A 25665-nucleotide genomic window follows, 5' to 3' on the forward strand; every position below is an offset into this window, starting at 1 on the left:
ACTTGATAGCACATAACAAGAGTGAGATTCCCATTTTCTGCTCAATTTACACTGGAGGGATGGAAACCTTACCCAGCCCCATCATTCGTAGCCTATGCACCTTGCTTGCATGTTGGTACATTGTGCATTCTGACTGTTGATGGACGTTTGCTCTCCTTCTGAGGCTCACAGGTGGTGGCCCTCACAGCTTTCCTCCATCTGGGTCACTAACGTGGACTTTCTCTCATGCTGACAGTGATTCCCTGGTGTGTTTTGTGAGCCTTCCTGTCTATGAGATCCTTCTGCCGTTGGATTAGTCAATACCCTACTGCTGTTCCTAAAGTTTTCACTAGGCAATTTTTTCCCCCCAAAAAAGCAGATTATTTTATTTTTCAAAATATCCTCCTTTCTCTTCTGTTTGAGTCTGGAAGCACCACTGAAACCTGCCCATCGTAGGTGACCCCACTGGTATCTGCAATACTGTGACACAGCTTTCAGCATCACAGCCATACGAGAATAACAAACGGTGTGTGGAGAGTGTAAGCCCACAAAAATACACTCAGAAGCTCGTAAGAAGCTAACGAGGGCCACAACCCATGGCTTCAAAAGTCTGAGCCTAGAAAAGAGTCAAACAATCCAAGCAACGCGGGCGGATTTACACATGAGGATGTCTGTGGACAACATGTACAGTGAAAGCAAGTGTGAGAACAACGTCCATGTTCAGCATTCATGAATGTGTTGAAGCAATTACAGTACACGCGTATGACAGAATGTCATGCAATCATTAAAACTCACTTTATCCAGGAACATAAGAAATGCGCAAAAAACAGCATTAAGTGAATAAAACACAACGCGGAATTGTATATTCAGTATGGTCCCACTTTGGCCATATGTTGTGTAGACGTGTGGGGGGATTGGAAAGGAACACTCTAATGTGTACCAAATGCATTATCACTTAAGATGACAAGCTCCTTGGAATTCTTAGTGCCGGTTGCCATCAAATCAATGACAGCCCTGGCAGTCTCGTTTGCGCATGGCGGAGCTGTGGTCCCAGCACCCTGACTGGTTTTTCAGGAACTGACCGCCAGTGGTTTCTTCTGGGGGAGGGGGGGCGTGTAAAACTTCATTCTGTCTGTTCTCAGCTGAGTGCATTTGCTGTTTGTAAGACTCAAGGATTCCTTGACGTTAGTATCCAAGTGGGGCCATAATTTAATACCAAACCAAACCCCCGCCCTCCAGCCAGTTCCAACTCCCGGTGACCCTCCTGTGGGTTTCAGAGGCTGTCACTTCAACAGGAACATGCTGCCCCAACCTTCTCCTGCACAGAAGCTGTTAGCTTCAAACCATCGACCTCTTGTTTAACAGTCCCACAAGTAAATTGTTATTGTCAACAAGTCTTCTTGTAGTTTAATGTTATCAGGTACCATCAGGTTGGAATCGACTCATACTTGACCCTCCAGTGGGCTTTCAGAGGCACTTACAGGCACGGGAGGAGAGTGCCCATCTTTCTCCTTTGGAGCAGCTGATAGATTCAAACCATGTTCCTTTGGGCTGACCATGCATTTCTTTACCACTGAGCCACCAGAGCGCCCTATAGTTTAATACAGTGTGAATTACTGCCCTCATGTGTACGTTGAACTGCTAGCTCGAAGTCTACACCTCTCTGGTTCAGATCTACCACCAGCTTCTCTAGAGAAAGATTAGCCATCTCCTCCTGTGAGATTTATACCCTCAGAAACCCAGGGGAGGATCAGCTTTGAATCAGTGTTGATTTTACAGGAATGAGGGAGTTTGTGAATCGTGGTACTCAACAGCCAATTGGAACCACACTGTTTAAAAAACAGTAAGAGTTCTTAATCCTTCTTAACACATTCTTAATCCCAAAGGACACATCTGAACCGTGCCCAGGGACTCACAGGGCAAGGTTCAGATCTGTTTATACGGTTGGTACGAGTTGTAGTCAACCTGACATCACCTACAAACAACACAACATTCCTGCCTGCAAAACTGGTGGTAGGAGGCCACCGCCAACCAGAGCCACCAAGGGCTTTCTGGGAACCGGAAATGAAAGAGGAGGCTCCATGCTGCCCGAGGGCCGCCATTCACAATGTAGTGTGAAGCATCTACAGTGCATTGTTTGTTGACTTGAAAAGGACAAGTTTTCACCCTCTCCTGGTGAAAGATTGCCAGGATCCAGAGGAAAAGAAGGGGGAATCTCCTCCTGTGTGTTTCAATGCTTCTGAAAACCCGCTGGAGGGTCAGCCAGGGGTCAGTTCCTATTCAACAGCACACAAAACTAGCAGCAACTTTAAAGACTACAGCCTTGGAACTCCTACAGGGTACTTCTTCTCTACCTGTACGGGTGGCTGTGAACTGGAATTGACCTTAGGACAGTGAGTGGATTTTCATTAAGAAATATTCTGGCTTTGCCGGGGTGGGCAGGGAGAAAAGTGCAACAATGAATGACTGGAAACCCTAAGTCTCTGTAGACTTTGATTAAAAATAATTTAAAAAATAAATATTCTGGCTTTGCCATGTAACTAGCTGATGGTCAAGGCCTGATCCCTGACTGATGCGTGTGACTCAGTTTTGCATGCCTGGCTGGTGCAAATGAGTAAGCACTCTGCTACCTGAAAGCTCAGTGGTTCAGATCTACCCAGAAGTGCCTCAAAAGAAAGGCCAGGCAGTGTACTTCCAAAAGAGACAGCCACTGAAAATCCTGTGGGGCACGACTGTCCTCTGACACAGACGGGCCACCATGAGTCCGAATGTACTTCACAGTCCCTGGGAACATCATGTCTTCCTGGTGGATCCTAGTCCCCGGAGCAAGCTCTTTGGGCAGGAAGAGTCCCGGAAGAAGTAGTACCGAGGACTTGGGGGTGGTAGGAAATGTGTCCCAGCTTCCTCGGTGGAGGGGTGACATAGGGGGTTAAACCGGGCTACTCCTTGGAGGCAAGACTTCTCAGGCTTCATCTAACATACTTTGGACATGCTGTAAGGAGGGACAGGTCCTTGGAGAGGGACATCATGCTTGGTAGGGTGGAGGGACGGCGCAGGAGGGGAAGGCCCTCTATGAAGGTGGATTGATTCAGTGATTGGGATAATCGGGATGGGAGTGTCAGAGGCAGTGAGATTGGCACAGGATGGAGCAAGGTTTAGGGCTGTTGTACACAGGGTTGCTATGAGTCACAGGCGACTCGAGAGCACATAACAACAACAACAGTGTGACAACTTTCAAAGGAGACCTTCACTATGCATCTGACGATGGATGACAGAAGATTCAATGCCTTTGAATAGGCAGTTGGAGAAAAGGACTGAAGAGTGCACAGACTGCCAAGGAACCAGCAAGTCTATCGCGGACAAAGCGTAACTACAGTGCTCCCCAGAGGCAGGGAGCGTGACGCTTCGTCATGCATACTGTGGGTGCATTGTCATGAGGGCCAAGTCTGTGGGAAATCATACCATGCTAGGAAAGGTGGGAGGTCAAAGGACGAGAAGATCCCCAACGAGAGGGATTGACAGCATGACGGTAACAACGGGCGCGAGCGTGTCACAGAGATCATGAGGATGGTGCAGCACAGTGCGGGGCTCAGGTCTGTTGTTCATAGGGTCGTTATGAGACGTGGTTGACCCGATAGCACTTAACAACAACAACGACTTCCAGTGGCCCCAGGGCGGGGAAACTCTCTCTCAGGATTCAAATAAGTCAAACCCACTGTTGTCAAGTTGATGCTGACTCACAGCGTTCTGTAGGACAGAGGACATCTGCCCCATAGGACTTCCAAGGCTATAACGTTTACGGACTAAATGCTTTGAAGATGCCCTGGAGGGCGTGCACTGCCAACCCAAAGGCTTCACTTCTCTGGCAGTTCAGGTTCACCGTCAGCTCTGAGACAGAAAGATGGGCAATCTCCTCCCATGCAACTTACAGCCCAGGGGAGGGTCGGCTGTAGTCAGTTGTGACTCTGGCAACGACGGAGAATCGTTAAGCAGACAGACTGCCACGTCTTCCTCCTGTGGTGCTGCTCATGTCAACAAATGGGCTTCGATGCAGCAGCAGCAAGTCCGCAGCCACAGGGTTCCCACAATTCTGGGCAGAAGAACATCACCGATGGTGGTCGTGGGTGACAAGTCCTAGAAACAGGGCAAATAATACCTGGTAGGGGGAGCACCTCTTCCACTCCCTTCCCCCCCGCCCCCCAGAGCAAGAGGAACAAGACCCCCCAAGTTTACCCAGTGTTTCTTCCAGCTCTTCATTCAAAGCTCTTTTCTTGGCTTCAGAGCCCTGGTGGGAGAGTTGTTAAGAGCGCGGCTGCTAGATGAAGGTTGGCGGTTCGGATCCATGGGCCCCTCAGAGTCTGCTCCCCATACAGATCACACCCTTGGGATCTGGCGAGACGGTGCTACTCGTCCTACAGGTCACTGAGTTGTAGGGGTTGGTGGTGAGTTTGGGGTCTTCCCCCCTTGGGGGCAGTGCGTCTTGGGTTTAATTCTTCCCCTTCCAAAGTAGTCACCAGTTGCTGCTGTGACCATTTCTATCACAGCATGTGTGTTTGAGTCTAGCTCTGCTCTGTAGTGTTTTTGCAGGGGCTGAATTCTCAAAAGGGCATCTCCAGGCCTTTCCTCTGTGTTGCCTCTGGGTGGGCCCACACCTGCGCCTTCTCTGTTAGGAGCAGAGTGTGTTCACCATGTGGGGCCCTCCAAGAAGGCGGCCCTGCCCTTGGTGCTCCTGTTGGCTTAGAACCAAGAGGATAAAGGAGGCGGAAGTTCCTGCCCAGTAAATGTGAACCATCAGAGCCAGGAAGCAGATACTGACAGGCTGGGTGGAAAGCTGCCCAACCGGATGTGATGCAATTAGTACCTGAGATGCACGAGAGACGTCAGAGAACCGTGGACCAGAATAAGAAGCACTCACTGATCTCTGAACTGTCCATGATGATGTGTCATTGGGCCAGACTCCAGCCCCAAGGCGCATGCAGACGAAGTGGCCATAAGCACCCGCTCACCCCAGGGGCCAGCTGCTCCCTCCAGTCTTTCCTTTCCAGGGACAAAGGGCCGTGCATCCTCTAGAGCGTACCTTTCTTAATAAATCTATGCTGGCTTCTTTTCTTCATTTCTGTCCCGGGCCTCCACTCTCAGCCCAGCACTCCAGCAGAGCCTCGGCCTATGCTCTTGGCCTAGCGTTCCAAGAAGGCCTCAGCCTACACCGGGATTGTTCTGAGCAAGACCAGCATCAGCCTTTCTGGGGCCCCCACACCAAACAGTACAGCCAACTCTCCAGAGAGGCCCTGCAATTGCTGTTCCCCCTGTGACCATGGCAGCTTGGGCACCAACCCCGCCTCACCTAGTTAATTCTTGAGCCAGGTGGGTGAGGAGAGCGAGCCAGGGCCCTGGCCCCACGGTAACATACCTCTTCTGATAAATCGAGCTCTGCTTTTTATCTTCACATCTGCCTTGTCTTTCTTGTTGATCTTGTGCTCTAACAAAGGCCTCAGCTTCCTCTCCGGGTCCAGTGCTCCAGCAAGGCCTTAGTTTACACTGGGATCATTCTGAGCAAGACCAGCATCGGTCCTTTGAAGGAACCCCACATTGTCCCACAGCTGGCTCTCCCGAGGGGCTGTGACGTCGCTGTACGCTGCATTACTTCAATAGCGTGTGCACTGCGTTCTCATCCAGCCTTTTCCTCCTGATTTGATTCTGTAACTGGGTAAGGGGAGCGAACCAGGGCCCTGATCCCACGATTACACTGTCCTCCTGAGCTAAGCCGGGGTTGGGCCCGGGGAGTGCTCAGGGTGACTCATCAGGGGAAACTGAGGTAGCAGGTCACAACCCAGGCAGACCCTGGAGTTGCAGCACCATCACAGCGAGGATCCAATAAACATGAAGAAACAGAATCCCAGACCCCCATGTTCCCTTTCTAAACACTACCAGCCTCCTGAATGCTGATCCACCCCCTGGGAGGGAGGGCAGGGGCCTGGGAAAGATGGGGTGTAGCAGCCCCACCAGCTTCCTCCCTGCATCATAGGGCTGGGCATCAGAATGGTTTGATGTCAAGAAGACAAAGATTCTCACCACTGGACCAACTGGCAGCATCAGGATGGATGGTGAAGAGATTGAGATTGTTAACAACTTTAGTCTGCTTGGCTTCACAATCTTGGCACCAGTAGCCAGGAAATCAAAAAATGTATTGTGATGGGAAAGTCTGTTGTTAGGGACCTCTCCAGGGTACTGAAGAGCAATGGTGACACTCTGGAGACTAAGGTGCGTCTGATACAGGCTATGGTCTTTGCAATCACTTGTTATGCATCAGAGAGTTGGACAATGACTAGGGAGGATAGAAGGAGAATGATGCTTTTGAGCTGTGGTCCTGGAGAAGAGTATTGAATGTACCATGGACTGCCAAGAAAACAAACAGATGCATCCTGGAGAGGGTTAAACCAGGCTGCTCCTTGGAGGCAAGGATTCTGGGGCTTCGTCTGACATACTTTGGACATGTTGTAAGGAGGGAGAGATCCTTGGAAAGGGACATCATGCTTGGTAGAGTGGAGGGATGGCACAGGAGGGGAAGACCCTCTATGAGGTGGATTGATTCAGTGACTGAGTTAATTGGGATGGGTGTGTCAGAGGCAGTGAGATTGGCACAGGACAGAGCAGGGTTTAGGGCTGTTGTACATAGGGTCGCTATGAGTCGCAAGTGACTCGACGGCACATAAGAACAACAACAACAACTACATTCAGCATTCCTATCACACTCTAGTTTGTGAGCTAACATTTACACCCTTTCTGTTCACACCCTCCGAGGGGAAGTATGGGTTTTGCACAGTGAAGATGGAGTTGGGTATCACTTGCGATGTTAGGGGGAAATCCCAAGTCAGTGAATCTGTGACGCCCATCCCAGACAGGAGTCTTGCCTTCCTTCCACCACATGACATCTAAGCATCAACCTCAACCATCCCTCTGTCACGCTTGGCGTCTCAGATTCCTCTGGCCCTCAGTACTGACCGGCTGGACCTTTTCCTGTGGTGCCCCCTCTGCCCTCACGGCAGCCCTCAGCCTGGGGTAATGGGTGAGGCAAACCCTCTCTGAGCAGATGGAATTCACCCTGTGTCTCTCCTAGGAAGACACAGCTTCTGTGTACATTAGCCTGCTGTGACGGGGGATTTACACAGGGCCCCCAGAGAGGCATGCACTGCCAAACTTGCTGCAGTGTGATTCTAAATGGCTGCATATTTTACGATTACAAGATTACGAACGGAGTGAATTGCTAATCTGTCATCCTAACAGCTTTCTTCTGGATGACATTTGTGCTATTACACCTTGGGCGATGAAAGATCATAATTGGCTGTTGACACTGATTGAAAGGAGGAGATGTGACTTATCTTCTTTTTCTCTTTCTAAGGGGAGAGAGAGGGAGAGAGAGAGAGAGACTGCATCAGCTCAGAGTGCCATTCAAAGCACTTCTCACAGCTGCCAAAAAGAAACTATTTGTCAGGCAGTATTCCCCCCTTTTCTTCCTCACCTGCTTTCTTCCTTTTTATGTTATGCATTTAAAATAGACCCCGAAGATTGAGCGTTGGGGATAGGAGAAATGTGGGGAGTTTTCAGAAGAAAAAGAGGAACACATTACTTTCAGAATTCACACCAGAAAAGCGGAAGATGTGTGTTCGCTTGGCCTGCATGTAAGAACAGGAAGGAAGATGAACTGAAAGCCACTCACTCTGTGCCACACCAAGCTGTCACAAGGCAGGGACAAGTGCCAGAGATGGAGCTCCAGCATGGAGACCGGAACAAAAGAAAGAGCAGTGTCACCAGAGCTACACAGTACTGTCCTACCCCCAAAAGAAACACGTTTAGAGATGAGTTGGAATGGAAAAAGCAGAAATGTATTCTATGCAAGATTACTACAAGAGAATGGTGTTGGAGAAGAGTGCAGGACACCCACAATGGCCAAAGGAACAAACAGACACGTTTCGGAGAGGGTGCGGCCACAGTGCTCCTTAGAGTGTATCAGAGGTGATGAGAATTCACAGGACAGGACAGGGTTCAGATCTGCTGTTCAAACAGTTGTGAGGAGTTGTGCTGGACTCCGCAGCACCTATGACAACAAACAGCACACAGTGGACTGACACAGTGACTGGAACAGTGAATCCAAGCACGTCAGGGCTGGTGAGCACCACACAGGACAGGACAAGTTCTACATCTGTCATTCACAGGGTTGATGAGTCATAGAGGATGCCATGGCGTCTAACAACAACAGTATTTAAAAGGACAGAGTATAATCGTCCCAAATCTATCTCCTTGTCTTGGAGATGGCCGGGACAGGGGTCTCCCTGTCTTGGTGATGGCCGGGACAGGGCAGCAGAACGTGACAGGTTCTTAAGTGTTCTGTGTTGTGTAGGCACTGAAGCCTGGTGTGTGTGACTTTGCCTTATTACAGTTCTGATACAGCTTGGCACCATCTATGTACCAAAAAGGAATTCTCAGCTACAGCCTGCAGAACGGACATACTACATCAAAGACGCCAGTTTTGATAAAGCAGCTTGCCAACTGCTTCTGCTAGGCCAGGAGGAAAACCTCCTCCTTTTTAAAACAGCGATTTGTTTTACATTAGCTTAGGGTATTGGGAAGGTTACTATCTGTTAGTTGACAGGTTTGTGGTTGTGTACCATTGAGTCAGAACCAACCCATAGCTGACCCTCCGGAAGGCTTTTGGAGGCAGTTAATTGCACAGGAGGAGACTGCCCATCGTTCTCCCATGGAAAAGCTGGTGGACTTGAACTCTGTGCCTTTGGGATTGCAGTGCAGCTTCTTGTCACTAGGCCACCAGTTGAGAGTGTTGTGCCCACGAAATGCCCCTCAAAGAAATCCAAAAACACGTCTGAAATTTCAAGAGTGTATTATATTATTTTCCACACGTGGAGACTTTTCTCCTTCCTCAGGAAGGTGGTTAAGGAAGAAAAGCCCCAAGTTTTCCCTCCCACTTGCTTTTATAGCTCTTTTGAGTGCCCCTGTTAGGGCAGGGGGATTGCGATCATGGTTGGTGGGTTGACTTGACGGGCTGGCTACTTTGCCCGCCTTGATTTCTTTTGTGTCACGTAGACAGTAGTTAATATCTTACTTTTCAAGGACAGACAAGGCTTTACCCGGGGCACTCGTGTTTGCCCTAAGCTAAGAATTTTTATGGCCCACTTCTGCCTCTAGCATTAATGGGAGTTTATAAAAAATGGGGTTTCTGCTGTCCCTTCAAGAGGTCAGTCTTCTACTATTCTATTATAAAACAAAGTTCTTTTTGCTTAGAGTAGTTGAAAGCATTCTTTTTAAATTATTATAGGTATTTAAGAGAAAAGTGTGTTTCCTTCACAAATGACTCAACAGCACATAACAACAACAACAAATGCTATACAGTGCTGGTGTTGTATTACTTTACTGATGGCTGCAGTTGGTTGGCACGAGCTGGTATGCCCGTCCGTGGTCAGTGCAGACTTCTTGTTGTCAAGTTCTCTCTGACCCACTGAGGCTCCACATAAGCACAGTGAGACCCCGTCCTGTGTCATCTTCACAGTCACCACCATCTTTGAGTCGCGTGTGGAAGGTACTGTGTCAATTCATTTCACTGAGGGTCATTCTTATTTGTTGTGATTATGGGAAGCCAATACTAAATATTTGTAATAAACCAAATGTTATTTCAGGATGTGGGGGAGGCATGGTTCAAGCTGGAATTCACCCTGAGGTACTAAGGCAATTCTTAAGGGTTTTTACCAGATTCTTGCATTGTATTTACTAACCCCACCCTCTTGAGTCAAGGGGAAGGTTTTCAATAGAAAGAGCTTGGCTTCATTTGCATAGAATTCTCTTTGTGATTTACTTTCTGATAATTTTCAATAAAGATACAGGGAAGCTGAAATGGGGCCCTTCAGCCAATGAAACTGATGGCCTGTCTTTACTCTCTGTTTTATCTTGGTTTTCTGTCTCATTATTAATAATTATAAAAATACCTTACCCTTGGTTGCAACATGGGACTGAGGGGACAGACATAAACCCCATTTTTTATAAACCCCCCATTAATACCAGAAGCAGAAGCGGGCCATAAAAATTCTTAGCTTCAGGCAAACACAAATGCCCCCGGTAAAGTCTTATGTGTCCTTGCAAAGTAAAGAATTAACTAGTGTCTACTTGACACAAAAAGAGTAAAGCTGGGCAAAGTAGCCAGCCCGTCAAAAGCCGACCCACATGACTGATCCCCCGAACCACCAACCATGATCTCAATCTCCCCGCCCTGACAGTGGCGCCCAGGAAAGCCATAAAAGCAATTGTGTGTGTGTGTGGGGGGGGACTCGGGGCTTTTTCCCTCGCCACCTTCCTACTGAGGGAGAAAGTCTCCTCTTGTGGATATTCTGGAATAAAGTGCTTTTTGTATTTACATATGTGTAAATTATTCTTTTGAGGGGCATTTCGTGGGCAGAACAGGACCCTCTTTGTTGTCATCATACTTGGAAAGGTAGGGCCAGGGCCAGGGAAAGAAAGACCTTCAATCAAAAGGATTGGCACAGTAACTGCTGTAATGGGCTTGTGTCTGTCTGAAATAGTGAGGATGGCACAAGATAGGACATGGTTCTCATCTGTTGTTCTTAGGGTCACTGTGAGTACCACTCAGCTTGATGGTACCTAACAACTTTCCCAAGGAGTCCCTGGGTGGCACAGTTAAGTGCATGGCTGCTAATGGGAAGGTGGGTGGTTTGAAGTCACCCAGGGACACCTTGAAAGAAAGGTCTGCGATGGACTTCTGAAGGGGCTTAACCTTGAAAACCCAACAGCAAGAAGTTCTACTCTGGAACCCTGGGGCTTGCCCAGGATCAGCCACAGCCCAAAGGCAGCTGGTCAGGTCTGCACCCCAAAGCGTGGCAGACCTGAGTCAGGACCTCGATGCTGACCGGTGGAGCCGGGCACACAGTGACCCTCCATCAGGTTTCTGGGATTATCAATCTTTATGGGGGAAACTGTCCATTTTTCTACCTTGGAGAAGCTGGTGGATTCAAACAGCCAACCTATGGGTAGCAGCCTGGCATATGGTGTGCATTTGGTGCCATCTTTGTTCACAGCCGCTCTCATCTTCACTGTGGAGCTTCAACTTCAGCTTATGTGCTGCCAAAGCAAGCATGGATGGGTCCTCCAGAAGCCAATGGGCACTGTTACACGTGAGAGTGCAGAGGGGCTGAAGCAGAAGAACCCCTCCTCTGCCAACCACGGCAGACCCTGGGACTTGGGGGATGCACTCTTCTATAGCAGTATCCACTCTTTTCCTTTGGCAACATCCCTGAGTCCCCAAACAGCCCAAACCCTGTGTGAAATAAGCTTTTCAGTGCAGTTTCCACAGCCGGGATTTCTACTGCATGCAGCTAAGCACAGGCACAGTAGACTGTACATAAAAGGATCACACCCCATCACAGTGTTCTTTTTTCTGACAAAATTAAATATGCAAACACATCTGCAGACACAAATGTTTTTTAGAGCTAAATGTGAGCAATAACATAATATTCTTGTTTGAAAGAGGGGTATTAAGCAATCCAATGGGTAATGGATAAAGCATTAAACCCTGTTCATGCCAAAGACATTGAATCAATGACGATGAAAGCTCTTGTAATGATCCTTGTATAATGCCTGAAGGTTTATCATCAAAGTATAATTCAGGGATGGCATTTATGCAGGTAGGTGAGCTAACATGATTTAAATGCTTTGCATTCTGCAAGGGAACTTGGAGATATTGAAGCAACTGTTAACACGTGAGCGGGACATTCAGTAAATTATAGCTACTTAAGCAAATTGTAGATAAAGGCTTTGTGAGTTAATTACCTATGTTTCTATGGTGCATCTTTGATACTGTTGATTAACCTGAAAGAGAGGAATAATGGGCACATTCTAATGTCTGCTTTTAAGAATGAGGACTGTTTCAGAGTCTTTAACGTCTACTAAATCCCTGAGTTTGGGTTTTAGATTTTATTGCTTCTTCTACAGTACAGCCCTTAGACAGAAAAAGAGAAAAAAACAAGTGTTCATCATATGAATATGGAAACAGCCCAAATGTCCAACCACAACCAAATGGATTGAGAAATTGTAGTACATTCACACAATGGAATACTATGCAGCACTCAGAAGCAAGGATTTCAAAAAAACACCACTTAACTTGGGAGAGACTGGGGAGCCTTATGTTGAGTGAACTCATTCAGTCTCATGGGGGCAAATACTGCCTAAGACCATTGTTGTAAAAATAGGGTAACTAGGAAAACATATATGGGACCCAAGGAGGGAACAGGTGGGAACAGAGAGGTGAGGGTGGATGGGGGGGAAATCACAGAGTTGCACAGTTTGGTGGGTGGAGGGAGGGAGTAGAGGAAATGGGAAAGATCTGGGTGAAAAGTCAGGGTAATGATGGGTAAGGTCTAACAGTGATTGATTTTAAAAATCATAATGCATGAGAATGATTGTATGAAATGCAATATGAATGAAGAATAGTATATGCATATGAACTTTGTAAGAAAACCAATATAAAATAAAAACCAAAACCAAACCCAAGTTCCTGGCAGGGCAAGAAAACAGTTGGTGCATACTGTTGGCATTTAACACAGATTCTCAGCAAACAAAGAGACGGGGTAATGCAGGAAAACTGTCTTGTCTCTTCCTAAGATTCTGAGGTTGTATAGCGTAGTGGCTAACGGGGCATAGATGTCTAAGTCTTCTTGGGTTTGAATCCCTGCTCCAACACCTCAGAATCACTGAAGCAAGCTACTTCACACCCTGCAGCTCCACTTCCGTATCTGTAAACCCCAGCCAAGGTTACTACCTCGGAGTTGATTCTTTATGGACGAGGCTGCCCCCTCCCTTTCGGGTTCGAAAAGCCAACCTTTGGTTAGCATAGCAGCTGGTAAATTACCCACTAGGTCACCAGGGCTCCTTTCTCTGGGTAAGGAGGATCTTCTTACTTTAAAGACTCGTCCTGAGGATTCATTGATGTGGATCCACGGTTGACTCGTCTTTGGGTTTCCAAGACTGTCAGCCGCAGGGAAGGAGGTGGTCCGTCTTTATACCTAGACGTTGCTGGGGGATTCCAAACACCAGAGGTGTGGCCCTCGATTAGCAGCTCAATTCCCTAGATGACTCCTCCAGAGTCCTTTCGTCCTGAGGTGAGCTAAGGTTTGTAGAGCAAAGCACCTCATGTACCAAGGACAGGGTTACTGTTACTACTGGATAGCTGCTTCAAAGTCAGCCCTGGCTGCGGTGTCCTCATACACAACAGAATGGGATGTGGTGTCTTCACACACTACAGAACGGGATGCGATGTCCACATATACAACAGAACGGGATGTGGTGTCCACATACACAACAGAACGGGATGCTGCTCATAATCAAATCCTGCCTTGTCCCCATGATGGGTTGAGGACTGAACCTTTGGTGTCCACAGGCTGCTCTGTGATTGACTTTGGAAGAAGGTCACCAGCCCTTGCCTCATGGTCCATCCTGGTCTGGAAGGTCCTCACAGCAGCCCTGGAGCCTCTGGTGCCAGATGGATGGGTGGTGGATGGTGGTGGGGCGTGAGGAGCTGGGCAGTCTGCTTTGTTGCTGGAACGAAACCTGTTATGTTAACAATGTTAACATCTCTGAGAGATTGATACGGACACAGGGTCCTGGTGAAGGGAGTGCCTTCACGTGTAAATGCATTAAAAGCTATTCGAGGAAATAATGAGCTCTAATAACCGTGACCATAATAAGCTTACGTGGCTTTAGATCACATTTGCCATCACCACGGAGCCTTGTGTAATAATGGAACCATATGCTCCATCCTTAAGTGCTGAGAAAACAAGCACATCAAAATAACTTAATTTTAATGATGGAATGAACTTTAAAATGGGGTTAATTTACAGAAAAAGAGCAGCAATGGGAAGCTTTGACTGCTAACAAATCCTTACATACCCAAACGAGCACTTGGTTTATTTTGCTTTCTTGTTAACAGGAACTGTTGACATTAAAATATACAAGCCCACTGCTCGAATCAATTCTTACTCATTGAGACCCCAGGGCCGAGTGGTCGTGTGCCGTCCAGTCAGAGCCCATGGCTGACCCTCTAGCAGGTTTCCAGAGGCAGGAAATCACACGGGAGGAGACTGCCCATCTTTCTCCCACACAGCAGCTCGTGATTTGAACCATGTGCCTTTGTGGTGGTAGCACGGCTTCTTATTACTAGGCCACCAGAGCTCTCTCTATAGAGATTTTCTAAGAATAAACTGTTTCTAAGAATAACTGTGCACACATGTGATCCTGTTTTGTGGTAAGTTGTTACTGGCAGGTGCCGTCAGGTCCAGTAAGACTCACAGTGACCCTATGAACAGCGGATCTTAACCCTGCCCTGTCCTGTCCTGTCCTGAACATCTCTGATACACTCGAGCCCACAGGAGGAGATTGTCCCTCTTTCTCCAGCAGACAATCTGGTGGATTTGAACCACGCACCTCTGGGATCGCAATGCAGCTTCTCGCCACTAGGCCACCAGCGCTCCCTTTGAGCCCACTGTTCAGTCACTGTTGTCAGTCCAGCTTGTTGAGAGTCTTCCTCCTTCTCCACTTATCCATCTTTGCCAGCGTGATGTCTTTTTCCAAGGACTGGCCCCTCCCCACAACACGTTCAAAGTAGATGAAGTGTCACCATCCTTGCCTCAGTCCATGGCAGGCTTGTTTGCTCCTGTGGTATGGACAGGCCCAAAATCCAGCCGGGGTGAGTTGGTCAGCTCTGTGTGATGCTGTGGGACTTGGCCCGACTCCCTTTGCTGCATCTCCAGAAAGAAACTTTTCACACAGATCTGGGTCATTCTGGTCCTGCAACAAGCAAGGAACCCTTCTGGGTAACAGAGTACTGGTTTCTCCCCATGTTCACTGATGAACCAGGACCCTTGTCTGTAGCTGCCTGTACTTGCACTTGAATCTGTGCTGCCCTGCAGCTGTCTGCTGGCATGAATCACAGGTGATCCTGGAGAAGACCACTATGCTGATGGGTTATTCAGGATTACACAAGTTGCCGTATGTCCTTTATATATTCTTCCAAGAATCCTTTACATTTTTCAGGCTTGCAGGTTCAAATCCCATGAATATCAACATTGAGAGTCCCCTACGCCTCGTGCTGGCAGAGCGGGGGCTTCAGAAGCAGCTGACACCAGCCCTGCTCCAGCTGCAGGTCAGAGACTCTTCAAGAACATCAGACCCTGTTCTTTGGACAAGGTTATGATGCAACTTTTCAAGAGATCCATTTTCATCGTACTGTACTTAGTGCTACATCACTTATATGGGGTTTTGTTTTTTTCCTTTTAGATTTCTGTACGTGGGTAGTATATAAGCAGACAAGGGGATCTGCTGCTAAATGAAAGGCTGGGGGTTCAAGCCCAGCCAGCGGTACCTTAGAAGAAAGGCCAGGCAATCCACTTCTGAACAGTCACCCTGTGAGCACAGTTCTCCCGCGATCACACCGAGGGTCACCCTGAGTCAGGGCTCCACATCGGAAACAAGTGCACCAAGACAGGGCCCAGTCCACTGTTCCCTGCGCTGCTTCCATATACTTAAAAAGGAACAGCCTGTAGGCAAAGAAAGGGGGTGGACGGCTAAAGCACTGCAGTCAGTGGGCTTCTGTGGAGGCAAAAAGATTTGAGGGGGATTGCTACAGGAATGTACTGTCAGGACCCTCTAAACCCTCTCCGACCAGGTGGACACTTCCAGGTTCCGAAGCAGAAGCAGCCCGTGGAGTGATGTCTGCCAGAGCTGGCCGCCAGGTGGTGGACAGCACAGCACAGGAAGGGAACACACCTCCACTGCTTTGCACGGCAGCTGGAGAGCTTTTTGCAAAGGCATTCATGCCCCTGAAAGATACCAGTGATTGGGAACACCTGCAAATGCAGCCCTTTATTAAGAAACGATGGGGTGCAATTCAAGATCAAAGCCAGATGTCTGACGAGCTGTTTTAGAAGGTAAAAACTCTAATGGCTTCAATAAGAGAAAAAGACTCCATTTGTCTGGCAGAACATTTTATTCATTAAATAACTTCCTCTACCCAGGACTCCAAGATGGCCTCTATCGTACCCCAGAAGGAGAGGAAGCTCGTAGGTGCTTAACTGGGGGGCTGCCCAGCTGGGCACTGATGCGGGACTTCACTCCGAGTGAGAGGTATTGCAGGAGTGTCCCAGCGACGCTACTACTACTAGTACAACAACACGTATGTCAACGTGAAGAAGCAGGTCATCCGGGGCTGTCCATGGTGCTGACAGCTCACACGGTGTTCAGCTTCCGCCTTTCTTAAAAGCTCAAACATGAAAGGTTTACAGAAGTACCACCAAGAGGCACCATCTGCATTCCTGACTGGGGGGCCTTTGCCCTGGCACCCTCCCCTGCTTGAAGAGCAGTCCTTTGTCACCTAAATTGGTAATTCTGTCCAATAAAAGATGGCACTCTGAAGAAAACCAAAAACCTCCCTCTCCTCCACTCGCTGCTCAAGGGCCTCTGAAGGCTGGATATTTGCACAGCTCAAAATCTGAATATCCACTGACGCCTGTTAGCTAGCTGTGTTAGCTGGTCCCCCGTACCCACAACGGTGTGCTGAAGCCCAAATGCTGAATGAAGAGCCCAGGAGCCGAGGAACCCAGGCCCTGCTGTCCTCCCACCTCAGTGAAAGAGCAGGAGGAAATCTCGCAAAAACAATCCTGAGGCTGGTGTGGTCTCTCCGGGATGGAGGTGACTGGCACGCTGATGAGCTGTGTTTCTGGTGACTTCTGTATCACATCACGACAGGGAACCATCACAGCTTCCCACTTCGGTTCCCAGAAGCGTCTTTACACCCTCTCAGAATAGAGATCGTCCAGAGGAATCCCTCTAACTCTCACTAAGCACAACGAAGCTTCCCTGCTCACTGCTCCAGGGTCTCCTGTGGCTGGCTTCACTTGGTGAGAAGTGAGGAACCGGGCTGGGTGGGCGGGCTCAGGGGCCTTTCAGTGCGACGCAGACAAGTGAAGAGTGAGCTGTGTTACCAGCTACTGAAAACTAGCCCCCTGGCTGTGGGGGTGTGAGGGGGCTGCCTGCCCGAGGCGGCCAACTGCAGAAACATCTCAGGACCTTTGCACTACCTGGACCAGCACCTCCCGGCCAGCAAATGCTGGATGCGACATGCGTAATGCTGCCCTTCCTGACATCAGACGGGCACATGCTGGGGCCAGGCCCCAACACTGCCCCATGCCTGCCTTTGCCTAGAATCTTGGGAGTCTGCCCTTACTTACTTTCTAGCTGATGATGAGTGGGGCTAGGTACCAGGAGCTGTTAGGTGGGTTCTCCGGGATGTGAGGCAGAAAGACTTGTTCCAGCATCCATTTATTAACATAAAAATCCGACTCTGAGCTGGAGGTAGCGATACAGAAGGCATGAGGGCTGGCCTCAGCCTTCCCTGGAATGAAGACGCATCTGTACAGAGAACAGACGCTGCAGAGCCGAGTGGGGCAGCCCCCCCACCCTTGTAAAGCTCACACTGACCGTATCCCAATGCTTTACAAGCGCTTCACTCTGAAATACTGCTGTGACTCGCCCCCAAATATCGTACCGGCTCTGCCAGTTGTCAGGTGCCTTCAAGTCGACTGAATCACCGTGACCGTGTGAACAAGAGACCTGAACCCTGTCCTGTCCCGTCCTCATCATCCCTGGTACACTCGACCCATTGAGACAGTCACTGTACCAATCCATCTCCCCGAGGGGCTTCTCTTCTGCTGACCCTTCACCTCAACAACCATGATAAGTCTTTCCAAGGAATGTTGTTGTTGTTGATTGTTGTTGAGTACGACTCATAGCGACTCTATGAACAAAGGACCTAATGCCTTTCCATAATTTTCATCGCTTCTCCAGGTTCATAGAGTCTCCATAGGCATGTGGTTTAGGAAGTGGGTGCCACTCCTGCTTCCAAACTGTCCACACTGGGAGACCATTATGGTATTTGATACTCCAATGGCATAAGGTTCAGCATCATAGCAAACTGTATTACTTCAGTACAGCAAATTGACGAATGTTCCTCCAAATATAACACTTGTCTCACTTAGCAGTGGTTGTCAAGTTGAATAGTGACCCTATGAACAAAAGACCTGAACTCTGTTCTCTAATTAATTTCTGTATGATTATAGAATTTACAGAGTTTCCAGAAACATTTGTTTTAGGAAGTGGATGCCGCTCCTGCTTCCAAACCGTCATCAATCTGGAAGCACCTCCACACACCGTCCATGGTGAGTGACCATTATGGTATTTGACACGACTGTGGCACAGTGCTCAGCGTCACAGTAACTCCAAGTTGTTCACTACAGCAAAGAGACAAACAATTGCTGTACCACTTAAAGAATGTTCTAAAATGAATACATTTTGGCCTGAGGGCAGCAGGCCCAAGGGCCCTACAGAGTTTTAAAGACACAACCTGAGCAAGACTCTGATCTTGGGTCCTTGTTAGCCAAAAGGGGTCAAAGGCAAACTGACACTCACATTGTGGAGGTGAAAAAAAGTATCATAAATCAAACACAACCCAAAACTCCCCTCAAGACGGGAGAAACCAGCTTCCAGAGTGGAACCACTGCTCATGAGTTTCCAAAGAATAGCCTCTCCTAACTGCATGTCTAAAGTGTGTGAGACAAAGTTCCACCATCCTTGTCTCTAAGGAAAACCCTGATTGCAATTTCTCCAAGATATCTTTGCGCTTCTGACTGTCCAGGGGATATTCAGTATTCTTCTCCAACACCACGGCTCAAAGGCATCAATTCTTCTTTTGTCATCTTTATTCATTATCCAACTTTCAGATACACAGCACGTAACTGAAAAGACCATGGCTTAGCTGACGGGCACCGGGCACCAAAGTCTTCAAATTGACATCATTGCTCTTCACTACTTTGGAGAGTTCCTTGACAGCAGATGTTCCCAACACAGCACACCTTTTGATCTCCTGACTGCTGGTGCCAAGATGTTGACTGTGGATCCAGGCAAGATGAAATCGTTGGCAACTTTAATCCTTTCTCATCTATCACGATGTTGCCTGTTGGCCTGGTGGTGAGGATTTTCGTTTTCTTGACATTGAGATGTAATCCATCTTGAAGGCTCCTAGTCTGTGATACTCTGCGGCAAGTTCCTCAAGTCCTCCTTGCTTTCAGCAGGAAGGTGGTGTCATCTGCATGATGCAGCAAGGCAGCAAGGAACTGCTGATGCTGTGATCGTCACTGAAGCAGGCTGCCTCTTCTCGCTCCCACGATGTGGAGAGAGGATTCCAGTCACTTTTCAGTGAGGAGTGCAACACTCCATCCACTGCACCACCAGGGCCCTGCAGGAAATGGGTGGAAGCTATTTGCTAGAATCCTTTACCAAGAGCAGCAGAGGGTGTGGGCGGCTCAGACCACCCCCTGGCAGCGTGGGCACACTGAAGTTCTGCAGCACTTCATGGGGGCGGGGGAAGATCTGGGCTGAGTCACACTTCAGAGCTGGCTACATAAACTGATCAAGTGCACGTATTCCTAAGGGGGACTTCAGATGCCAAAGAAAAGAAAGGGTCGAAAAGAAAAGCATTAATGGAAAAAAAATTTTTAAAAAGCATTGAAAATGGAACAGCACAATTTTGGCAGAGGACATGAAATTTAATCTCCTTTGAATATCTACTTGCATTTCCTTTTACCTTATCAATATTTTATCAAGCTATTGGGTGAGGTGTATGTGTGTGTGTGTGCGCGCACACACAAAATTTCTGCCTGCTGTCACTGCTACGTGGCCTTTGCTCTCAGGACAGTTTCAACATCTTGAGCACCACACCTTGTATAAACACAGCACATCCTCCTCTGATTCTCTGAAACTGAAGCTGCCCCAGTCCTGACACAGAGAAAGAGAATAGGCTTTTGGGTGACGGCTCCCCCGCTTCTTGTCAGCTTTATGTCCAATTATCTATAGAAAGTTCTTTGCACTTTTAATGAGCTGGGGGAAAATTTCAACTTGGACTGAAAAATCAGTTTACAAAGGCAAACACATGGTTCTGTGGTTTGCTTTACCAAGCATTAACTACTGCTTGTTGAGGGAGCTCTCTGGTGGCACGGTGCACAGGGAGCTGCGATGCTAACTCCAAAGCAGAGGGGTCTCTCTGGGGGTTCGAATCCACTAGTGACTCTTCAGGAGAAAGACGGGCAGATTTACAGCCTCAGAAACCCGCTGGAGGGTCGGTGGGAGTCGGTTCTGACTAGACAGCAATGAGTTTAGTTGTGGCTGGGCTGAAAGCCCGTTAGACACACCCTCTGACACACATCCTGCCGTCCTGTGACACGGCTTGAACATGAGAGCTCCAATCCTTGACCTGTCGACACTGTGCTAAGAGGACCAGCTGAGGTATGCAGAGAGGAACCGTCTTCCAAACAAGACTGAAAGAGAAGGGCTTTTTAAACGGTTGGATGCGGTCTGTATGTCAGCACCAGCTTCCATGACTAAACTGTAGCATTCACACCTGTGTGAAAAGGGGACACCTGGCTATCTAAGACACCCCACCCACACAGAACATCTTCCTGAGCCAGCTGGGGGGCACACAAAGAGGCCCCAGGGACAGGTTCTTCTACTGCATGGACAGAAATGGAGCTTGGGGCATTTTTGTTCTTAGGCGGTTCTTTAACACTTTAACATATTCATAGCACCATCATTCTTGAGGAATCTCATGCATTTTGAAGGAAGTGCCTTTTAATACCACGATGGGTTCAATAATTCTTTAGGACAGACTCTTACAGGCCACTGGGAAGCTGTCATCATCACTAGTAGAGAAACAGCATCCACATTTTCTAAAAAACAAAACTCTCCTGCAGACAGCGGGACACGAATCACATAGAGATGCCCAGGGCCTGGGGCAGCTGTGGGTGGAGGACACCATAGCCCAGCAACAGGGGAAAGCTTCCTTTGTGTGCACTGGGGGGAAGTGGCCAGTGAGCTCCCTGCCTCTGAGGACCTGTGTGAGGTGAGTCAGGGCCCGAGGCAAGGAGGAGGGAAGCGAGATCCTGACTCCATGCTCCTCCTGCCCCAAGGGGCTCAGGCCCATGACCTGTCGGACACATGACCAGTGGCAGGCACATGTCTCTAAGTCATTAGCCACGAAACCCCTCAGGTGCTCACCAAGCCCATTAAGACACTATGCAGGAAAAGAGGAAAAGTAAAAATTCACCTTTAGTTGTGATTTGACCCGACTTACATACCATCCACATACATACATATGTATACATGGATGGACACAGAACACGTATGGGGTGGACACGATGCACTGATCTGCTGGCCTGTGGCACCACCTGAACGCACGTGGGCTCACGGCTCCGAGGGAGGGACCTGTCCCTTCAAATGCACGTGCACAGCCCTCCCCTCCCAACACTGTACAAAGGTGTGTGCTAAACGGAGAGCAGGAGACGGGGAAGCATTTTACTTTTGCATAGAAAATTAAAAAAAAAAAAAAAAAAGAAACAGCAAAATGTGGGGTGGGGGTTCCCAGAGACCTGTTCCAGTGTTGCCGGCCCTGCCTGGGGGGCTCCTCTCCCCATCCCCAGGTCCCATGGGTCATCCAGCGGGCTACAGAATGCTGTGAGGTGGGAGGATGGCGGGTGACAGAAGGGCAAGGCTGAGGGACCATAATGACTGATACGGCGTGAGGCCACCCAACAGCAAGGAAAGAGCTGACCTCGGATCTCGCCTGAGGTCACAGACTGGAGCGAGAAGTGCCCGGGATGGGGCAGTCAACAAGCCAGCGCGGTCCTGAACGGTCTGTAAACAAGACGGAAGAACCCGGGGCGGGGGGACCGTCCTGTGGAGCTAATCTCTATTTGGGCCGAGGGGCGTCTATGCCGAGTCTCCGGAGCCTGGGCGCTCTGGGCAGCCCTCCCTCCGAGGAGTCCCAGGTCCACGCTCAGTGCTGGGGCCGGGCAGCGTGGACACCAGTGCCCAGTGGCCGCCCCGGGCCAGCCTTCTCTGGCGCCTGCACGCTGTCCGTGTTCCAGGCTGGCCTCATTTCTTCTTGTCCTCCTCCGGAGGCGGGCGTCTGAGGTGTTTCCACACCTCTGTGTACAGCAGGGTCCCGATGAAGACACAGAGGGTGCCCAGCCAGTGCCAGGGCGTGAAGGGGTTCTGGAAGTACAGGATGGAGAAGATGAGGCTCACGAACTTACGCAGCGTCACCACGAGCGTGACGGTGAGGGAGGCGCACTCGGTGGTCAGGATGAAGACTCCACGGATGCACACGTACCTGAGCGCGGTTAAGGCCGTTTCCTGAAGACGGGGCCCCGGGAAGTGTCTACATTCCCACAAAGGGGCTTCAGTGCCCCTTGAGGGGGTCTCCCCGGGTAGAATGTCCCCAGGGTTCCCGCCCCGCCATTCCAGAGAGGACCCCAATTCAAAACGGTCTTAAAACTTCCCAGCGTTCATGACCTAGATCTTCCCATAGTTGACAATGAAGGTACCTACCACCTCTCGCCTGATACTTCGGGGGACACTCTGAGCAAGGACGAGTCCTTGACCCCATTCCTCCGTCCCCTCCACCAAGGACAAACTCTAGGCGGCAGATCTATGAGGACCCTTCAGAGGAATAAGGCTAATCTCAATATTTTTCATTCAAGATTCAATGGTTTTTACAATAAACTTATGGGAGTTCAAAATAGTCTATTCTAAAAAATTACGATTTCATGAATTTGAACTATCTTTCAGAATGCTGGGGCAGCAGGGCTACGTGGAAATGTCCCAGGATGAGAAACATCTGGGTAGAAATCATAGACTGCTTACGCTGTTTATTAAATCTGAAAGAGCCCTAGCAGCACCGTGGTCAAACAGTTTGGCTGCTGACTGGTTGATGGTTCGAATCCACCAGCTGACCAATGGAGGAACGGTGTGGCAGTCTGCTTCTATAGAGAAACCTAGAAACCCTATGGGGCCATTCTGCTCTGTCCTGTGGGGTCACTATGAGTCAGAATCTCCTCGACTGCAGTGTTGTTGAGAACCATCAAGTCAGAGCTGACCCTTTGCTGACCCTCCAGTGGTTTTCAGAGGCTGTAACTCACATAGGAGAAAACTGTCCATTTTTCTCCCATGGAGCAGCTGGTAGATTCGAACCACTTACTTTCACGTTGGCAGCACAATTCCTTACCCCTGAGTCCCAGAGCTCCCTGGTTCTATCAATGGGTTCTGCCAATTCTTAATTACTCACAAGACCTCCACAGTCCCTGCATTCCTTCAAGCTGACCCCTCGCCGTGACCTACTGCCCCACGAGCAGCTTTTAGACTCCCTGACCAGGTCGCTCTGTCACCTCCTCACCGCAGAATAACTCAAGACAGAAGGTCGCTGCACTGATAGAAAAAGAAGCGCTTCCCCTGTCAGAGCAGCACAGAGAAGCGTACGGCTGAAGGATACTGCGTGATGACGTTCATGAGCAGGTAGAACCACATGACAGGGATGCTCACGCCGACGACCGGAATCTGATAGGGCTCTGGAAGGACAGAGAGGACGGTCAAGGGGCTGACAGCCGAGCGACGAGAGCAAGGAGGGGCCCCGCCACTGCCCCCTCACAGAGCCTCAAAACGGCTTCGGACCCAACAGCACGATGCTTGTCTTGGTTCCAGGGTGCATCAACCTCCAAAGTCAGTAGGTGGTTTCTTAAGGCAAACAGTGATTTACTTTAGATTAAACAACAACAATGAACAGTTTCTCTGAATAGGCTCCACTTTACAGACAGATCATCCAGCACATGACAGGGCATGAGCAAGGGTCCTTTAACCAAAGGAGGGCTTAGACATGTGATGAAAAGAGAAAGCAAAATCATGGTATAGTCGCGTGAAGAAACTCAGAACCAAAGTGAGAAAACAAACAGAAAACGCCATTCCTGAAAAGGATTATAGCTACATCAGTATTCCTAGGGCAGTGGTAATGATGAAATCAGCTGCTATAAGGGCAACGGAATCATGGGTAATCTTTTCTAGCAGATACACTTTCATGCTACTTTCATAGAATGAGACTGCACAGTAAATATAAGCATACCTAGTTTTATTATTGTCTCATTAATACCTCATGGACTGCCAAAAGAACAAACTCTCTTAGAGAGAGTAAGCCAGAATGCTCCCTGGATGCAAAGATGGTGAAGCTTTGTCTCACAGACTTTTAGGAGGGGCTTGAAGAAGGACACCATGCTTGGAAAGGCAGAGGGTGGGCGGAAGGGGGGGCGGTCCTCAACCAGATGGACTGACAGTTGACTGCAGCAGGGGCTCAGGTGTGTCAGAGACGATGAGGACGGCCAGGCCAGGCCAGGGCTTGGACCTGTCGTTCACAGGGTCGCTATGAGTCGTACTCCACTTGACAGCACGTAACGACCGTTTTATTATGCTTTGCAGATACTGCGTCCCCTGACACTCCCAACTGAAGGGCTGCGGCAAACCTGCATCAAACAAGCTGGTGGGGCCACTTTCCCAATGCCACGTGCTCGCCTTGTGTCTCTGGGACACACTTGGCCTTCTCACAGTGTTTCACATTTTTCATGTTACTGAACACTTTAAAGGCCACGGGACAGCGGCAATGCGGCTTTCGTACGCAGGAGGCCACAGCAAAGGCGGTGTGACTCCCTCAGCTGCGATCTTTTTGGTGTGTTGCTCTGGGACTGGAGCTACGGCCCCTCCTGTCATTCACACCTAAACCCTCCTGACCTGAAAAGATGGTGGGTGGTTGTTTTGGGGGTTTTTTTCTTTCTCACTCAAAATGACTAAGACGACTTGTGTTCCCTGTTCCAAAGCAGGACCATAAACAAAACCATTAACCTGTGATTAAATCTCTAGCAAACTCAGGTTGTACGTGGGTGGAAGGGTGAATCTTCTCTGAAGCTGCCTTTTAAATATTAACTCAGAATGGCATTAAGTGTTTTGTTGCCATGGAAACCTGTATTCTTCAAGCAAAAGTTTTCAAAGTTTCTCAATTCCCTTTTCTAGGAGATGCATTCTCTCCTGCATGAGGAAACTTTTTTTTTCCAACTTGCAAATGGTTTCTTAAATTGTACAGCAATCAATCAAATACCATGCTATGCTTTTGAATTAATACACGGGCACATTTTTAGCACTGTCTAGGTATGTGCACTGCAGAACCATGACTGGGGGAGGGGGAAATGGTCCTTTGTTCCTTGTGTGTCCATTTGTCTGCATAACATTCTGTGTCTATCAGCAGGTCCTCTTAGTAACCAGCCATATAGCACTGGTTAACTAAGTGGTCCATTTGATGAGCACTGCCTATGAGCTGGACGGCTGGCTGAGGCTACTGGAGCAGACATTTACAGCGTGCCGACACTGTAGCTCAGAAAGATGCCTGACTTTCTCAAAAAAGCTGCAAATAGAAATACCGTTGGACCCAGCAATTCCACTACTGGGAATATACCCAAAAGAAACCAGAATTGCCATCCAAGCAGATTTACGCACCCCCATGTTAATAGCGGCTTTGTTCACAATAGCAAGGAGTCGGAAACAGCTCAAGTGTCCATCAACAAACGAATGGACAGAGAAGCTCTGGTATATTCACACAATTAAATACTACGCTGCATTGGAAAAACAAGGAACTCATGAAATATTATACAAAACGGGTGACTCTGGAGAACAGTATACTGAGTGAAATAT

At 48.8% G+C, this 25665-nt stretch overlaps 1 protein-coding gene across 1 annotated transcript in view; it reads right to left on the reverse strand.

The window, feature by feature from the left end:
* Positions 1-22032: 22032 nt before the first annotated feature.
* Positions 22033-25665, reverse strand: part of SLC35B4 (solute carrier family 35 (UDP-xylose/UDP-N-acetylglucosamine transporter), member B4) — a 31898-nt gene continuing 28265 nt past the window's right edge. Inside the window, exons 9-10 of the mRNA XM_006887201.1 lie at positions 23429-23504; positions 22033-22270 (exon numbers count right to left, since the gene is read on the reverse strand). Coding sequence (XP_006887263.1) covers positions 22033-22270; positions 23429-23504 — 314 coding nt within the window. The remainder of the gene's footprint in view (positions 22271-23428; positions 23505-25665) is intronic.

This window comes from Elephantulus edwardii, unplaced genomic scaffold, assembly GCF_000299155.1.
Source record: "Elephantulus edwardii isolate Elephantulus edwardi_28Jun2011 unplaced genomic scaffold, EleEdw1.0 scaffold00055, whole genome shotgun sequence".
In the NCBI taxonomy this organism is placed as follows: domain Eukaryota; kingdom Metazoa; phylum Chordata; class Mammalia; order Macroscelidea; family Macroscelididae; genus Elephantulus; species Elephantulus edwardii.